The 19683-nt window shown below is 31.8% G+C and overlaps 2 protein-coding genes across 7 annotated transcripts in view; one reads left to right on the top strand and one right to left on the bottom strand.

The window, feature by feature from the left end:
• LOC139523612 (deoxynucleoside triphosphate triphosphohydrolase SAMHD1-like) overlaps nucleotides 1–19683 on the bottom strand; it is a 62672-nt gene that overhangs the window by 30218 nt on the left and 12771 nt on the right. For 5 of the 6 annotated variants that reach the window (XM_071317760.1, XM_071317763.1, XM_071317758.1 and 2 more), the window contains 5 exons: nucleotides 13864–14131; nucleotides 11399–11465; nucleotides 10159–10225; nucleotides 5898–6058; nucleotides 313–428 (listed from right to left, as the gene is read on the bottom strand). In XM_071317760.1, coding sequence (XP_071173861.1) covers nucleotides 313–428; nucleotides 5898–6058; nucleotides 10159–10225; nucleotides 11399–11465; nucleotides 13864–14116 — 664 coding nt within the window. In that variant the 5' untranslated portion in view covers nucleotides 14117–14131. Of the gene's footprint in view, nucleotides 1–312; nucleotides 429–5897; nucleotides 6059–10158; nucleotides 10226–11398; nucleotides 11466–13863; nucleotides 14132–17353; nucleotides 17441–19683 lie in introns of those variants that run through there. The other variant, XM_071317762.1, reaches the window with a different exon arrangement.
• Nucleotides 7222–8352, top strand: LOC139522588 (uncharacterized). Its single transcript, XM_071316052.1, has one exon. The coding sequence runs from the start codon at nucleotides 7222–7224 to the stop codon at nucleotides 8350–8352; it is 1131 nt and encodes a 376-aa protein (XP_071172153.1).

Raw genomic sequence — 19683 nt, 5'->3', positions numbered from 1 at the left:
TTGAATATTTGAGCCATTTGATGTCCTGACGTAAAGTGTAGCATTGACAGTACATCAATTGAAAATGTGCAACATATAAGCATACAAATACCTGCATTAAACTCTAAGATCTAAAACCAGCTGTCAGAAACATGCACACACCAACGTACTGGTTTTAACAATGTGGTTCTGTCTATTTTTCCTTATAAACCCTATTAGCGGTACATTTTAAATTAATCATCTTAACATAATCATTCATATTCAATGTGTTTACTTATACAAATCATTTAATTTAATATATATAACAAATACAAAGACTTCTTAATAAACTACCTAAATCATGACATAGGCCTGCTATTTCTACACACAAGACATCTTTATTTGTTATGTCTAGTTCTGGCTGTCTTTTCTTCAAAGTTCGTGCTAACTGTCCAGCTAGATGACAAACACTGAAAAGTATAGATTAATACTCACTCTTAAAGAAATTGTATTAAAAAGTAAAAACATTCAAGATAAAATATTTATAAGTTGTCATCAACAGATGTATGTATACCAAGCAGGGTTTCCGCTGGCAATTTGCGAAAAAATAATAATTGTGGTGATTAAAATTCGTCATTGGCGAAAGAATTTGGCGAAAGAAATATATAAAACGATTTATTTTCAGCCATCTTGTTTATTTACTTTTTTCGGGTTTCTCTGACTTTACCGATCAGACAATACTCGGAATTCACCTTGAACTCGTTAAGATTTTGACAGAAAGTCAATAATCAGCTGATTGCATTCATAGATCATTCGTAGCTATCGACATCAAAGGACTAATTAATAAAGGTGTTGATTGTTATGATATAACAAAATGATATGATTAAATGGCTTCTGTCACATGTCACAAAAGGGAACTATTAACCACTTTGCGACGCACGTGTTTGAAGCAAAATTTTTACGCTGCCTCTCCTTCTTTTAATGATAGTCCAGAAAAGAAAATTGTTGTTATGACGAAAAATGTTCAAAAGCAAGAAAGGTCTCTGATTTAAAACTTTATCATTTAACTTTCATATAGATCATTGATTTGAGTGGGTACTCCAAAGTCGTTTCAGTGACACACTTGTTTCAAGCATATGGGCGTTTTTCAATAAAAGCGTATATTTCAGACCTAAAAAAAATGGAAAATCAACTAGTCTAAAATTTAATTTCAAGAGTTATTTCGAATACCTCTATTATAGACCTGTTTGTAAACAAAAAGTGCAATCTTAAATATTCTTTAAAATGATATTATTTTCATAATTTGTGTACTGTTTCGTAGGGGACTTTTGTCCCCTACGAAACTTCTTCTAAACACATTTTTTTTGCAATTTTTTAATGTTTCCTATAGACATTCCAGTTTGTTTACTTTAAATACTAGAAAAATCTCATTTTGTTCTGAATTGGAAAACCATTTTTATCGATAAAGATTAGACAGTACTTCACATATGAAGGTACAACTCATGTTACGTAGTGGACATTTTGATGCGTTTCGTAGTGGACAAAACCGTTTCGTAGTGGACAAAAAGTTTCGTAGTTGACATCAACCCTATTATATGTTAATAAAAACATAATAAAAGTTACATGAAACTAACCCTTGTTATTTGTTTTGCACGAATATAATTGAAAAAAGATTTAAAAAAGACTGCATGGTTTTTCTCCCAAACTTGTTTCGTAGGGGACCGTTTCGTAGGGGACGTATTCGCATGTTTTATTTTTTTCCCACAATCCCTATATTGCAATAGTTACAAGACTGATTGTATTCATCAAAGCATTTATTAAGCTGTACACTGATATTTTTTTCATAATTTTAAAACCAGATACTGATGTAGATTTGACCGGTTTCGTAGTGGACATTAACAAAAATACGGTATCACTCTGGTCCATTTGATGTGCTAAATTTTTCTTACCAGCAATTTAATTGCTGTTATAAAAGCATCACTTCTTTTGTAAGACCCTAATGTTTATATCTCTTGCAATCAAAAATTACATTGATTTTATAAAACTGTTTATTGGCAAATTTTAATGACTTCGTTTCGTAGTGGACATTTGGTGAGGGACATACCTTCTGAAATTAAAAATCCTTTATTGAAAGCTGTTTATTAAAATATGTTGGCTCTGAACATACTTTTGAATTATTAAAGAACTTATGTAAAGTAAAAATAACATTTATTTCTTCATTTTTTTACGATATTTTAGAGTATGAATGTTGAACAGACGGTCTAGGGACATGCCATTTTGGTTGTTTTGGACCATTCAGGAGTCAATATCTTATCAATCCCTCTATAAATAAACTGTTTCTTTGCTTAAAAATGTTAAATCTAATTCAATGTACTGACTGCACAAAAAATTACTTGCAAAGATCAAACACATTTTTTTTAAAGTGGCTGGGACAAGAAAATACGTTTTTATTGAAAAACGCCCATATAGTTTTACTTATTTACGATGGTCTAGAAAAGAAAACTGTCGTTATGAAGAAATCTATTCAAAAAGTTTGGCATGAGAGTAACCCTTCAATGTAATGACTACACCTTACAAGAGGGATCAATTCTTTATTTGTTTTGTTGTAAAAACGACTTCTTATTTAGGGGGGGGGGGGGGGCTGGAAAAAAGGAAAATTTTAAAAGAAAAATATATTGTGTTACTTGGCGAAAAAAAAAATAAAGTGGCGAAAAATATATTGTTTTGGCGAAAGAGGTGGCGAAAAAAATAATTGACCCAGGGGAAACCCTGATACCAAGTCTTTTGAGAACCTCAAAAATCCTAAAAATTATGAGACAATGAATTGTGGGTGGAACTTTGTGATATTTCCTGCCAATATGTTCTTGAAATTAAAGCCAGCTTTTTATTTGCAAAGGGTCTGTCCTTTTATTGTATTGTGGTGATAGAAAACTTTTAAGGGGGTAGTTTTGTACATATGCTACAGCCTAACCTAATTTCTTTTTATCTGTTGGATGCTAAACATCAACATATATATACATTCATCCATAACATTGATGGAAGCATTTTAGTCCATGATCCATTTTAGATAGCTTTTTCTGGACCACATGTCTAATAAGATATTTCAAATTCTTTTATTAATGTTTGTTATTTAATTTATTTACAGTTAAATTTTGTTTGGACCAGTTATTAGTATTATTTGTGGTACTCTTGTACAACCTATGAACATAGTCAAGTAAGAGAATAAAAACCAGATGCTCCGCAGGGCGCAGCTTTATACGACCGCAGAGGTTGAACCCTGAACGGTTGGGGCAAGTATGGACACAACATTCAAGCTGGATTCAGCTCTAAATTTGGATTGTGATTAAATAGTTGACACAGCATAGGTTTCTGACACAGAATGAATGTGGTCTAATGAACTTAAAAAAAAAAGTTTGCCTTTGAGCAATTCACTATGCTGTTGAATATTAATCCTCTCAAAAAAATGTTTGAAGAAATTTTCTTTTATTTATGAAATCTGAAATGAAAAAAATTGACCCTCCAATTTTTTTTTCACATCCCCCTTTCCCTTATTTCAAAACTGATCTCAATTCAAATTTCTAATGAAGTTTGCAACAATAACTACTCATTTAAATACATCATAAAATATTAAAATGTAAAAAAAAGTGCTTGTTATCACTGAATGGTAAAGATTGCTTTAATCTATCAGTTGGTAGTAAAAGTGAATATACATTGTATATTGTATAAAACAATGATTTAAGTTGATTCAACTACTATTCTGGACAAAGAAAGATAACTCCAATTGAAATCCAATTGGAATTTCTTGCTATTGCACAATATTGTGCAATTAGATATTTCTTGCTATTGTGCAATACTGTGCAATTGAAAATATTTGCTATTGCACAATACTGTGCAATTGAAGATTTCTTGCTATTGCACAATACTGTGCAATTGAAGATTTCTTGCTATTGCTGAATACTGTGCAATTGAAAATTTCTTGCTATTGCACAATACTTAATATAATAATTTTGGATCCTGATTTGGACCAACTTGAAAACTGGGCCCATAATCAAAAATCTAAGTACATGTTTAGATTCAGCATATCAAAGAGGCCCAAGAATTCAATTTTTGTTAAAATCAAACTTAGTTTAATTTTGGACCCTTTGGACGTTAATGTAAACCAATTTTAAAACGGGACCAAAAATTAAGAATCTACATACACAGTTAGATTTGGCATATCAAAGAACCCCAATTATTCAATTTTTGATGAAATCAAACAAAGTTTAATTTTGGACCCGATTTGGACCAACTTGAAAACTGGGCCAATAATAAAAAATCTAAGTACATTTTTAGATTCAGCATATCAAAGAACCCCAAGGATTCAATTTTTGTTAAAATCAAACTAAGTTTAATTTTGGACCCTTTGGACCTTAATGTAGACCAATTTGAAAACGGGACCAAAAATTAAGAATCTACATACACAGTTAGATTCGGCATATCAAAGAACCCCAATTATTCAATTTTTGATAAAATCAAACAAAGTTTAAATCTGGACCCTTTGGGCCCTTTATTCCTAAACTGTTGGGACCAAAACTCCCAAAATCAATACCAACCTTCCTTTTATGGTCATAAACCTTGTGTTTACATTTCATAGATTTCTATTTACTTATACTAAAGTTATGGTGCGAAAACCAAGAAAAATGCTTATTTGGGTCCCTTTTTGGCCCCTAATTCCTAAACTGTTGGGAACTTAACTCCCAAAATCAATACCAACCTTCCTTTTGTGGTCATAAACATTGTGTTTAAATTTCATTGATTTCTATTTACTTAAACTAAAGTTATTGTGCGAAAACCAAGAATAATGCTTATTTGGGCCCTTTTTTGGCCCCTAATTCCTAAACTGTTGGAACCAAAACTCCCAAAATCAATCCCAACCTTTCTTTTGTGGTCATAAACCTTATGTCAAAATTTCATAGATTTCTATTTACTTAAACTAAAGTTATAGTGCGAAAACCAAGAAAATGCTTATTTGGGCCCTTTTTGGCCCCTAATTCCTAAAATGTTGGGACTAAAACTCCCAAAATCAATCCCAACCTTCCTTTTGTGGTCATAAACCTTGTGTTAAAATTTCATAGATTTCTATTCACTTTTACTAAAGTTAGAGTGCGAAAACTAAAAGTATTCGGACGACGACGACGACGACGCCGACGACGCCAACGTGATAGCAATATACGACGAAAATTTTTTCAAATTTTGCGGTCGTATAAAAAATGTGAAAAATATATAAACATGCTGAAGACATTTCGCAACCATCATCTTTAGAAACAGCCAAAATCACACAAAGTTTAAAAGACCATTGAAAGTCTGATATTTTCAAATATCACCATAGCTATATAATACACCTGTCATCAGGTTATAATATCTAAGGAGTTTCTAAGAATGTAATTCATTAACAAGTGTTCATGTGGGACATTGAAAACCATGCACATAGGACAATAGAACATTGTTTAACCACAAATATATCATCTTGAGTTAAGTCTGCCAATTGATATTTTATCGTATGTTTTTCTTTGTTGTGATGTTATGCTATTGTTTCAGAAAAAGGGAGAAGGTTTTGATCCATTAAAACGTTTAATCCCGCTGCAAATGTTTGCACCTGTCCTAAGTCAGGAATCTGATGTACAGTAGTTGTCGTTTGTTTATGTAATATATAAGTGTTTCTCGTTTCTCGTTTTGTTTATATAGATTAGACCGTTGGTTTTCCCGTTTGAATGGTTTTACACTAGTAATTTTGGGGCCCTTTATAGCTTGTTGTTTGGTGTGAGCCAAGGCTCCATGTTGAAGGCCGTACTTTAACCTATAATGGTTTACTTTTTAAATTGTTATTTGTATGGAGAGTTGTCTCATTGGACTCACACCACATCTTCCTATATATCTATCTTATAGTTAGAATTACTTACCCAATACAATGTTCAAATCTGTTATGACCAGCACCTGGATAAACAAAATAACAAGCACCTAATTGTTTCAAATATCTCAGCCTCTGAAACTGTGGTGTATCAATTATCTTTACACATAGTGGATGGATTTCTGTGTGACCATGGACGGGATCATTAAATACCTGCAAATATAACGTGAAATCACTAAAAAGATTTTACAATATTAGTATTATCTTTCTTTTATCACATTCAAGACATAATTAATATATTGCATTAAACTGATAGTATGAGGATCCTTGGGAGACTTACAGAATGTATAATAAATCAGCAATTTAAAATTGAACTAAAATGATGGTGCTTTAAATCACAACAACTTGAACATTTCAAATTGTTTCCTGTTCTTGTCTCCATCTTCAAAAAAGTTAAACACAAACTTAGGGAGTTATACAAATCCCCAGAACTGACCAATAATTAATTATGAAGTCCATATGTCATAGGTGTATTTTCCCTTTCAGGTTTTTAAAACTATTTTTAGCATTCTTTATCATTTACCTATTTTAATTTTTAATCTTGAATAAGTTTGTAATCAAAAGATTGTATTCCATTATGATTATATTTATTTACAGTTTTCTTATTTAATTCTTATTGAACTTATCTTAATTTAATTACCTTCAAACTAATTAAAAATATTTGAATATGTTGAATATGTTTTTGAGAATAACAGTAATTGTTCAATTTGTTAATTAGGCAGACAGAGGTAATTTGATAACTCATTTTAATTCTTTAATTGTAATCTTTAATTAATTTATTATTCATATTTTAACTTTATCATTTCATGTTATTACTGGAATCAATTAGGAATTTACTTGTCACATTGAGCTCTTTTCAGTTTTGGTATAAATAGTTCGTAGAAATTCTAATACGGCACTAAGTCACAGTCACCGTTACAACAGTTAGAAGCGTGAAGGAGTTAGAGAGATCCTGCAGAGTACCGTCTTGTTCCAGTCTTGGTTATTCAACGATCAGTAATAACAGATTGCCTAGCGATCATCTGAAACATTGGAACGCCATCAACCCGACAACAAAGGAAAGACCAACAACTCATCTGATCAAGACCTTCAACCCTGGATCCAGTTCTATCTAAGAAATATAACTATTTGGACAATATCATCTTACAAGTGCATTTCAGACAATTCCAGCTAGTGATTATACAAAACTGATAAGACAATTCTTACGAACAGTGACATTTAAATTCTCTAGTGCATTTGTTTTGATTATTTGGAATTATCTTTGGCATATAATGTTATTTATTGCACAGGGAAAATAGAAAATAGACTAAAACGCAATGTATGCAAAGGATTTACATGGAAATATTTTGAATTCAGGGGGATATAGAGCCGAGATTCAAAGCCCGTTGACAGTAAAACCATCAACACGTCAGCATGTTCCACATTACGCAAAAATTAAAGAATACACTAGGTCCCATAAATGTGCTGATTGCGATAAACTTCATTTTGAGATTGAACAACTACAAATGCAACTTGAGGAGAGGTCCAGTAGAAGAACCAGGCTAGCAATGATTGACACAAGAGAATCAGCTCGTTCGGGTGATTACAGACATAATAATAGTTGGGAAGCCTCCTGGGCAGACACTCCAGATCTTCTGTCCACTCACAATAAAGGAAGACCAAGAGGTCAACAAACTGATCTAAAGGAAGAAGTAAAGAGACTGAATAGAGAACTACACCAAAGGACATTGGAAGTGAGGAATTTACGTGATCTACGTACAAAAACACCCACTGGTTCTACCTTACCAACTGATTTAGATGCAATGGTAGACCCTTTACCAGTTGATAGAGTGTCATCAATGTATACCGATATTTATCGAAATGATTGGGTAACAGCAAATAAAGCTCTACAGAAGGATAAGTTGAACCCAGAGCAAGCTGCTCAAAAACTGCTGACCGTGCTGATTGATGCCTATACCTACTGTGATAAAGTTGCACCACAACATTTAGAGGCAATTCTCAAATCAACCATTAAAGTAAAAATTCAGGGCACAACTAATGTTCCCAGCGGTAAAGACCATGATGCTGACATACACCAAGAAGCTGGATTTTTTAGAAAATCTATTGCTGAAAAAGTAGCACTGAATATAATCAAGAATTTTCGATATGAAGTTTTCATGAGGAAAAACACTTTTACTCCCAGACAAAAGCTGAATATAGACATTACTTCATATGTAGATAAATGTGTTGAAATCACATGGTACATGGCGGTTCAAAATTATCCAATCATTTTAGATGACAGTGTATCACGTGATAATCATTTTGAATACGCACACTATGACTCTTTCAACGAGGAAAAAGAAGTTAATGGAGCTGTATACCGTTATCTAATTTGGCCAGCTCTTATCAATCCAGAAAATAATGAACACCTTTGTAAAGGTGTTGCTGAAAGATCAAAATCATTTTAATTTCCCATGTATTGTCATATAGGAATGATTAAATGATGTTGGTACCTCTTGTCTCGAAAGACTTGTAAAAGAAATGTAATGTTATTTATTGTGCATAATTTTCACAGAGGTGAAAGTACTATCGATTATTTGTATAGAATTTGATTAAAAGATGCAGTAATATTAAAAAAAAAAAAAAAAAAAAAACCCACACAAGTCAGTCCTTACTATATACCATTAATTTATTGTTGGACATTCATGTACATAGTTACTTAGATATATAAATCATATCAACAGGTCTCTATTTTTGTATTGGTCAATTTGTTATCTTATCTTTTGGTTGATCATTATAAAGTATGGTCACATCAACCAGACTTTGTAATTGATCATGTTCTAAGTAAGCCTGATGAACTTATTTCAGTACTTCCAAAATTATTTTCAAACCTCTTTTAAAAATTGAGTTTCGCATAGTTCAAAGACTTAGATTTTATATTTTTAGATGTATATATACATGTTATTTTGCTTGCATATCTTTACGTTCATTGATAAAATAGATATTAATATAATGTTTGAGGACAAACATTTTAGAGTGGGGGGAAATATGTCATAGGTGCATTTTCCCTTTCAGGTTTTTAACTATTTTTAGCATTTTTATCATTTTCCTATCTGAATTTTTAATCTTGAATAAGTTTGTAATCAAAAGATTGTATTCCATTAGGATTATAATTATTTACAGTCTTATTTAATTCTTATTGAACTTATCTTAATTTAATTACCTTGAAACTAATTAGAAATATTTGAATATGTCACATATGTTTTTGAGAATAACAGTAATTGTTCAATTTGTTAATTAGGCAGACAGATGTCATTTGATAACTCATTTTAATCCTTTAATTGTAATCTTTAATAAATTTATTATTCATATTTTAACTTTATCATTTCATGTTATTACTGGAATCAATTAAAGAATTTACTTGTCACATTGAGCTCTTTTCAGTTTTGGTATAAATAGTTCGTAGAAATTCTAATACGGCACTAAGTCACAGTCACCGTTACAACAGTTAGAAGCGTGAAGGAGTTAGAGAGATCCTGCAGAGTACCGTCTTGTTCCAGTCTTGGTTATTCAACGATCAGTAACAAGATGGCTATCGATCATCTGAAACATTGGAACGCCATCAACCCGACAACAAAGGAAAGACTAACAACTCATCGGACCAAGACCTTCAACCCTAAGGAATATAACTATTTGGACAATATCATCTTACAAGTGCATTTCAGACAATTCCAGCTAGTGATTATACAAAAGTGATAAGACAATTCTTACGAACAGAGACATTTAAATTCTCTAGTGCATATGTTTTGATTATTTGGAATTATCTTTGGCATATATTGTTATTTATTAAATTGTTAAAAGTTTTAGAGTATTAATTTTGTATTAACTTGTCTGTCGTAAGTCTATTTATGGACTGACCCCCTGTCCCTTGGACCAGGCATACATAGTTAGTCCCCCCTAGCAAAAAGCATGTCACACTGGCTCTCGGTGACACATATTGAAGGGGCAATTATCTACTGCTGCATTAAATTATTACCTCTGACTTGTACATGCCTCTTCAGAGATTGGCAAGATTATATTTGTATGACAGAGATTTCCCAGTCTAGCTCTCTTTCCAGTATTAATTTTTTTACAGCTTAATATATAGTGAGGGCTTTTGAGCAACTCTCAATATGGAAAAGAGCCAAAGTAACAAGGCTCTTCAAAAGTATTGGTTACCGGTACTTCTTTGAATTTCTGGTAAAATAGAATGTAATGATACAAGTCAATCATACCTTTCTCTGATGCTCTTCAGAAATACCTCTGATGAACTTCAATACTTCTAACCTATCACCAATTTTACTGAAAAATAATTTAAATGTGTTAATTTTTTTTGTTGTCATAAACTAGTTATGCTTATATGACAAAGTTCATTGATTTTGTAGTAATAAAATGAAATTTAGTAACAGAGTAGTGTGAAATGAAAGCGCAATGATGATCCTGGGTGTTTGCTTAGCTACTAGTGGAGAACAGAATGCACATTCATGACGATAACATGCTAATAATATAAAATGAATTTTAACCCTGCTTTCGACTAGATTGACAGACTGAGCTTGATTTTTAGCATACTAGTTCAAGAGGTAGCAGACTACAGCAAGACACATTATTCTTAACTCTTCAAACATACTATTGAGAGTTCAGAAAACAAATACTCACTCCCTGAACATCTGTACAGAAAAACAATCAGCCTCTCAGAAATTTCATATGTAAACTAAGTGCTAAACTACAACTGCAAAGAATTTGTTTTTGATTACAGGAGAAGTCTTCAGGATAAACCTTTAATTCTAATGCAATTAGTTTGTAACAATAATTTTCATTGGACATTGAGAAATATTTTGAGGGGTTAGATTCCATGTTCTACCAGTCAGTAACTAGGAAAGCCACCATTTTGAATTCTGATTTTTTTTTAGGTATGTAATTTCTCAAAAGATAAATAAGATAGTCACATTTTGAGCCTCAAAATCATCTTTTTGTCTAGATATCGAAACCATTCTGAAGCGTACGAAAAAGTAAAAATACAATTAGTATTCATGTTGCTACTGTATTTTAAGCTTGGCCTTCGTAAAACTTGATTTTACTGTAGCAAATAACTGCTAGGTAAACTGAATTTGTGACAGTAAAATCTACGTTTTACGAAGGCCAAGCTTAAATTACAATACAGTTATCTCCTAAATCTACAGGCCCAGACTTCAAATTTTGCAAAATTTTTCTGTCATGTCTGTTGGCTTGTATAGATGTGTAACAGGCCTAAATGGAATTTTACCAGCCTGCACTGCTAGGCCTGTGGTTCACCATGAAGACTGCAGAGGGAACTTTTATAACATATTTGCATGTATCGCTTCATGTTAATTTCTTGCAAAAACTTTTAACAACATATTCAGCTATAGTTAAACACAAGACACAAGTCACAACCTCAGGTCAATTTCTAGATTGTCACAGAAACTTACAACAAACCTTGAGGTAAATTATACTTACTCTATACCCATAGCTGTCAGTTTTTCTTCTGTAATCATGTCTAATACTGCTCCAGATATGTTTTGTTCTATAAAATCACAAAATTACATTACAATTTACTGCTTATATTTTTAATTACATAAAATGAGAATGCTGCAAAATTGAAGAATATATCAAACATGTAAAATTCCTTGATCATGTTTATGCAAAGATGGTAAAAACTGTTTTTTAAAATCACACTTGCACTAAAAATTGTGAATTTGGAGCATAAATGCCATTAAAGAACTTATGAAATTGTAAAAAAAACAATTACTCATATACATGTATGATGTACAATGCATTATATATATAACAAATATAACTACTTAGACAAATTCTAATCTATTGAACACATGAATATTATAATCAAAGTGCTTGAAAGCACTGAACGGTAAAAATTGCTTCAAATTTATCTGTGGGAAGTAAAATTAAATATTGCATCAATTTGGTTGTTGTTGATTTAAAAGCTATTCTAGACAAAAGAAGATAACTCCAACTCTAATTTTTAAAGATAAGGTTAACAATGACATCATTTATAATTTTAGAACAGATATTAGATACCGGCACCTTGCAAAAGTTATGTAGTTTTGTAGACAAGTAAAACATTATTTTGTGCCTTGAATATCTGAGCATATATTATTACATCAATAAATTTCTGGAAATGTTCATGGGTAGTATGTATACAGTGCTATGATCAATGCACAATATTTTGTGTATCAAAAAAGATAGTGATCAACCTTGGAGGATTTAGATATCAAATCAGTCCAATAAGGTTTTGATTGCATTTTATGCAATATTTTCCTAAAACCAGATGCTCTGCAGGAAACAGCTTTATACAACCGCAGAGGTTGAACCCTGAACAGTTGGGGCAAGTATGGGCACAACATTCAAGCTTGATACAGCTCTGAATTTGAATTGTGATTAAATAGTTGACACAGCAAAGGTTTCTGACACAGAATGAATGTGGTCTAATGAACTTAAAATATTTTTTTTTTTGCTTTTGAGCAATACACTATGCTGTTGAATATAAATCCCCTCAAAAAAATATATTTGAAGAAAAATTCTTTTTAATTTCTGAAATCTGAAATGAGAAAAATTCCCCCCCACCCCTCCCCATTTTTTTTCACCTCCCCCAATCCCTTATCCCAAAAATAATCTCAATTCAAATTTCTAATTACATTGGCAACAATAACTATTCATTAAAATACATCATAAAGTATTAAAATATAAAATAACTTACAGTCATGGTCAAAATTAATATTAATTAACAGTTACTTCTAAAAATAAATTTACAGCTACACATCTCAAGACAGTTATCACTTCCTTTAACCTAATTTTCAAGCAATGTAAGGGAGGTAATCAAGTTATCACAGTATTCTTCAAATTCTAATTGGAATTGGATTACCTCCCTTTCACTGCTTTTAAATTGTCTAAATTGTCCTTTAACCAGAAAAACCCTGGTTTTCCCCCCTTTTTTTGACCCTAATTGCTCAATGATTTGATTTCTTACCCTCTCTAATCATCCCTTTGTAGTATGGGAACTTGTGGTATAATTTCAGAGAGATTAAATATACACTTAAACACAAGTCATTGACTGAAAACTACAAAAATGCTTATTTGGGCCCCCTTTTTGGCCCCTCACTTATTGAAACCCCTCCCCCCCCCTTGAAACAAGAACCCCCAAGACTCAATTCCAGCTTCTCCTTTGTAGTAGGAAACCTTGTAGAATAATTTCAGAGAGATCCATACCCTTAAACACAAGTTATTGTCTGTAAACTAGAAAAAAAGCTTCTTTTTGGCCCTTTTTTGGCCCCTTTTTCCTAAATGTTCAAGGATATTAACCCCAAACTGACACCAAGCCTTCCCTTCATTATATAGAACCTTGTGGTACAATGTCAGAGAGATCCATACAGTTAAACATAAGTTATTGTCCCAAAACTTCAAAAATGCTTGTTTTTGGCCTTTAATTCCTACTCCTAGACTGTTTGCCCCATAACCCTTCAGGTAGGTCCCAACCTTCTACTTAATGGTATGAACATTGTGGTACAATTTTAGAGTAATTGAAATACATGTATAATATACACAACTTATTGTCCTGAAACTAGATAAAAGTATGTTTTGGGCTCCTTTGGGCCCCTAATTCCTAAACTGATGGGACCATATAACCCGCAAAATCAATCCCAACCTTCCTTTTGTGTTTATAAACATTTTTTTTTTGTGTTTTAAAATTTTATTGATTTGTATATACCAATATACGACCAACCGCAAGAATTTTTGCGGCCATATAAAAACTGGACACACCAGTTTTTAAGAACCTTGGACTAGAAATAACTAATAATCCATGCACTCAATTGCTCTTAATGCTTAATAAATGTGCCGCAATAATATAAATTATAATCACTAAGATTCTAGTACAAAATGTAAATAATACAATTAGAGATACAAACCTCTAAACTTGTGGGCTACTTCACCTAAACCAATTTCCTCCAACTTCTGAGCAAGATGGTCTGCTGACCACGACTGCTCTCCTGTTCCACCATAGTTACTCTCCTGTGTGGAGGGAAAACCATCCAATATCAAATCGTTCTCTTCCACAACAGGCTGGCCAAGTGAGACTTCAGAATTATTTTTCTTCAGAACATGCCCTCCATTACCGTTAGTAAAGGGGAGATCTTCTGCCTTTCTTTTTCTGTTATTCATTGTGATATATAATATCTGTAAAAAAAAATCAATTTATAAATAAACAGCTGCGCCATGAGCGCATGATACGCCCGACGTCTTGTGTGGAAGTTTTATGCAATAATCATAAATAGTTTCTGAGAAAGTTTTAAGCAATAACCATATATTGTTTTTGAGACACAGCGGGACATATGAAATCCCCAACCCTGTTTTTTTTTTACAAAAAACTAAATTTCACTAAAATAAAATTTTGAATCAAAACCAAAAAGTATACAGATCTTTAGATTAATATAACAAAGAAGTGTGTAAAGTTTTAAGCAATAATCAAAAATTATTTTTGAGATACGGCGCGACATGTAAAAAAAACCTCCCCTGTTTAACAAAATACTCAATAACTCCAAAATAAAACTTTGAATCATCACCAAAAAGTATACAGATCTTTAGATTAATATAACAAAGAAGTGTGTAAAGTTTTAAGCAATAATCATAAATTGTTTTTGAGATACAGCACAACATGTAAAAAACCCTCCCCCTTTTTTACAAAATACTCAATAACTCAAAAATAAAACTTTGAATCATCACCAAAAAGTATACAGATATTAAGATTAATATAACTAAGAAGTGTTTAAAGTTTTAAGCCATAATCAAGAATCGTTTTTGAGATACGGTGCGACATGTGAAAAAAAACACACCCCTGTTTTAGTTACAAAGTGCCGTAACTCAAAAAGTTTTAATCTTATTTTCACCAAAAAGTATACAGATCATTTGACCATCATAAGAAACAACTATGTTAAGTTTCATGAAATTTGGATAAGTCGTTCTCAAGTTACAGTGCGACATGTTTACGCCGGACAGACAGACGGACAGACGGACGGACAGACGGACAGACAGACACACAGACAGACAGACAGACAGACGGACAGACAGACAGAAGGACACCGGACATTTGTATACCATAATACGTCCCGTCAAAATTTTGACGGACATATAAAAATCGGATGCTGATTCATGGTTTCTAAAAATAAAATTGAGAAAGGAAATGGGGAATGTGTCAAAGCGACAACAACCAGACCATGTATTTTGTCAATTTTTCTTTCAGGTAACATATAGGATTTTAATATGGCAGGCAGTTGTCTCTTAGGCAATCATACAACATTTTTCTTAAATGTGGCATATCTCCTCAATCAAAGCTTAATTTTTACTAACACAAATTCTTCATCTGTGATTTCAAAGAATTATAACAATTTAACAACTTGTGGAAGGAATTTATTGGTGTATATATAAATTTGACAAAAGCACTCACAAATATATTGAATTGGTCAAGTGTTAATGTTATATACTTATAAATTCCTTTCAAAAATGTTTGATCATATTATTCATAGCAAAACAATAAAATAGAAACATAAAATGTTATTAAGGCCACACCAATTTAATTTCTTGTTCTACGGATTTTTGGACTTCAAAATTTGGGGCGAGCGAGCGATTTGAAAATTTAAATAAAAAAATATTTAATTTGCAAATTTTTGAGGCGAAGCTTGAAAAGTAGAGGCGAGCGATTATAATTTTTTTTTGTAAACATAAAATAGTAGGTTTTGACAATTTTAAAGCTTGATTTATCACTTGTACTTTGACATTTCTTTAATTTCTGAAGTATTTTTCCCTGTTCACCAAGAAATAATTAAATCTGGTCTATGTATGACATGTATGTGTGACTGACAATGAGACAATTCTCCATCCAAGTCATAATCAGTTTGGGGACAACCCTTTAATGTTATAAATATCCCTTTTACATGTTTTATGAGGGATCAATATAAGTTATAATATGTTATAATATATTTGTTTGTACAAAAGGGCTCATATTTTCTCAAAGAACTATATATCTATCTGGTATTAAATGGTCAAAACATGTCCAAGAATTTTGTAATATTCCTGGACTTTAACCATGTTATCACATTTACTTTAACAGTTTAATATTATTCAAAATAAGTGGACCCCTCTTTTAGAAAAAGTTGTTTAAAATATGATGTAACTCTCCTCTTTTTGAGTACAAAATTCTAAGTTTTCAAAGGTTTTGTATAAAAGAACTATACAAATCCTTGGTATTTCTATTTTCTTTTCTACATCAGTAAAATGACCCCTTGTCCATGTTGTCTGAGGGAGGGTTGTTCTCAACCTGATATAAATAACAAACACAGGTCAAAGTACGGCCTTTTACACAGAGCTTTGATACAGACCAAACAGCAAGCTATAAAGGACCCAAAATTATTAGTGTACACAATTCGAACAGGAAAACCAACGATCTAATTTATATATCATGTATATCCAAACGGGAAAATACCAATGAACAACATTACCAAACGATAACTGCTGAACGACAGGCCCCTCAATCAATCAGGACAGGTGCATAAACATGCAGAGGCTATGGATAGTTTTGTTTCGCCAGTATACAATATAATTGCAGTTGAAGGAAAATCCTTCAGAAGTTCTTTGTACTTTATTCTAACAACGAACATGTTTTGATAGGGAATATAAGTAAGGGGGAAGTAACCAATTTTTTGTTCTTTACTACGGTATTTCCGCTGATATAGATTTATATCGGAGATACAAATCCTTGATCGGAGCACTCCCGCTTTGGATAAGTAGGTTTCATGCTGAAACAAATATTCTCACAGATATTTACAAAGTGTGCTGGGGTGCTTTTATGTTTAAAATCGTTATACAGGTTAGACTGTGATTTTAAAAACAAATGTTGATATCTTTTTATAATGTTTACAAAAAAAAAAACGGTGCGGGAAATGGACATGATTACATTTCCGGATGCGGGAAGCGGGAATATAAAAAAAATAAAAAAATTCTGTTTTGAAAAAAATAGGTGCGGGCGGGTCCGTCGAACAAGGAATCAAATTGGTGTGGCCTAAAATTAAAATTTATTTAATTTGCCATTTGAAACACAGAACATATCACATGCTCCTTATGTGAATGTAATTAATCATTTCATATTTCAAAATTACAACTCATCTGCAGGTATAGTTATGTGCTTAATTTTACCTTATATCAGAATTTTAAATTCATTAAAATATACCTTAAGTTTATGTATCTGCTCAACAGTTGTAATTTCAAATAACTCTTTTGGTTATTTTTTCTTATTTTTTTTCTTTCAGAATTACCCAGCATATAAAAGATAACTTAAAAAAATAACCATTTAAAGAAAGGATCCTTTACTGTTTCAAACTATCAAACTGTTCAATATAAACTTACAAATTCAATAATGAACTATCAACATCTGCTCCAAATGTGAAAATGATCATGGGGTGTATTTAGAGAAAGTGGATATAGGTCACTCCCTCAACCCAAAAACAAATCTATAGAATGGGGAATTCCAGATTAATATCAATATTGACATAAACGATGGTTCATTAGTTTCTGAACTAATTCCCACAAAACTGCACCTAAAATGTGAACTGTCAGAACATGTGTAACAAGAATGTGTCCCAAGTACACGGATGCCCCACTCGCACTATCATTTTCTATGTTCAGTGGACCTTGAAATTGGGGTCAAAACTTTAATTTGGAATTAAAATTAGAAAGATCATATCATAGGGAACATGTGTACTAAGTTTCAAGTTGATTAGACTTCAACTTCTTCAAAAACTACCTTGACCAAAAACTTTAACCTGAAGCGAACGGACGCACAGACGAACGGACGCACAGAGGGACGAACAGACCAGAAAACATAATGCCCCTCTACTATCGTAGGTGGAGCATAAAAAGAAACATGACTAACAGCAATCAACGTTCATAATGACCTTCCACTAAAGAATAAATTTTACATACACTTAATATTAATAAATCATATAATTACATAATTCTTTATTTAAAAACAACAAAATCTCAGGGTTATGACATATATCTAATGTACTCTACATTTATCCTTAAATATAAATCTTTTAATTCCATTACAAATGTCCAGTTATATAATATTGAGGACACTATGAAAGTTAAAAGCATTTAAGGACAAATCTCTTTAAAATCAAACCACATAAATCAATGTTTAAAGAAAACACAAATTTAAAGTTTTGAATGATATTTTAACTAGACTTTAGATGTAGGGCAAGCTTCTCATTGTGTGTTTTTTTCTGAAATTGTTTAATGATTTTAAAAGATTTCTTGGAAACTGAAGCTCAATCTGACATAAATGATAAGGTTCTTTCCAAAAATTGAAGTTCAGAAAAATTTCTTGAAAATTAAGATTCAAGAAATTATAGAATGGAAACAGAGGCAAAATTTTAGATGCATGTGTTTTTTCTTAAAACATTACTAACAGATTAAGTTACGTACGGTTTAACTTAAAGAAACACTTTAAAAAACTAGATGTGTGACAGGGCCCCGACAAAACGACACAAATGGCCCTGTCTCAGAAAGTTGAAAAATCTGCAATTTCATTAACACATGTGGACACAAACATGATGGTGATGTCACATATCAAAATTCAGCTCAAAATCTGGAAGTGTATAGAAAAAAGTCTGTTTAATTGTGATTTTCAAAAATTTAAAATAGTCCAAAGCCTGTAATTTCGGCAAAAATTAGTGGAGTGGAAGTAAACTTCAACTTGATCTGTAACACATCTTGGTTAACTCACATGCAAAAAATCATCCCAATATCAGAAAGGGTTTAGAAAAAAGTCTGTATAACTGTGATTATCAACAATTTAATTAAGTCCATAGCCGTTATTTCGGCAAAAATTAGCCGAGCGTAACAAAACTTAAACTTGATCTGTAACACATCTTGGTTAACTCACATGCTAAGAATCATCCCAATATCCCAAAGCGTTTAGAAAAAAAGTCTGTATAACTGTGATTTTTAACAATTTAACAAAGTCCAAAGCCCGTAATTTCTGCAAACATTAGCAGAGCGAAACATAAACTTGATATGTAACTCATCATGGTTAACTTAGACAAACAAAAATCCGCCCAATATCTGAAGGCGTTTAGAAAAAACTCTGTATAATGGTTTGTTGCGGAATGAAGGAATTACGGAATTTGGGACAAGGGTAAAACTACATGTATATGGAACCGACAACTTCGTAATTAAAAATCTTCAAAAGGATACAAAAATTTACAGCAATCAGTTTAATTTTATAAATCAAGAGACAAATAATGACCTTATCATAACTTTTACTATTTCCTTATTTTCACTTTGACTAGCTACTGGTACATATTTTATGAAAAATAATTGGCCAAACACAATGTATTGATTTTGTCATAGATACTCTCGGTTTATCTATAAATCAGTTAATTAGTATTATAAATATATGTATATATGATTTATGTTTATTAGAGCATGATCAATATTGTTTATATACTATAAGCATGATAAGTAACATCTGCCACCTATCCAGTTGACAGATAGTCTTGTTCTCCAGGAAAAAAAAGAAATTTCCTATCACAATCAATTTTGCAGTTTTTTTCTCTTTTCTTGTTTATTTATTTTTTCAACATGAAATGTCCAAAAGTAAGGATTTAACTTCACCCTTTTACCACCTGACTAAGGTGTTACAGAGTTATAAGAATATAACAACAAAAGACTAT

This window comes from Mytilus edulis, chromosome 5 (genome assembly GCF_963676685.1).
Source record: "Mytilus edulis chromosome 5, xbMytEdul2.2, whole genome shotgun sequence".
Taxonomy (NCBI): domain Eukaryota; kingdom Metazoa; phylum Mollusca; class Bivalvia; order Mytilida; family Mytilidae; genus Mytilus; species Mytilus edulis.
This window is presented reverse-complemented; position numbering and strand designations above follow the sequence as displayed.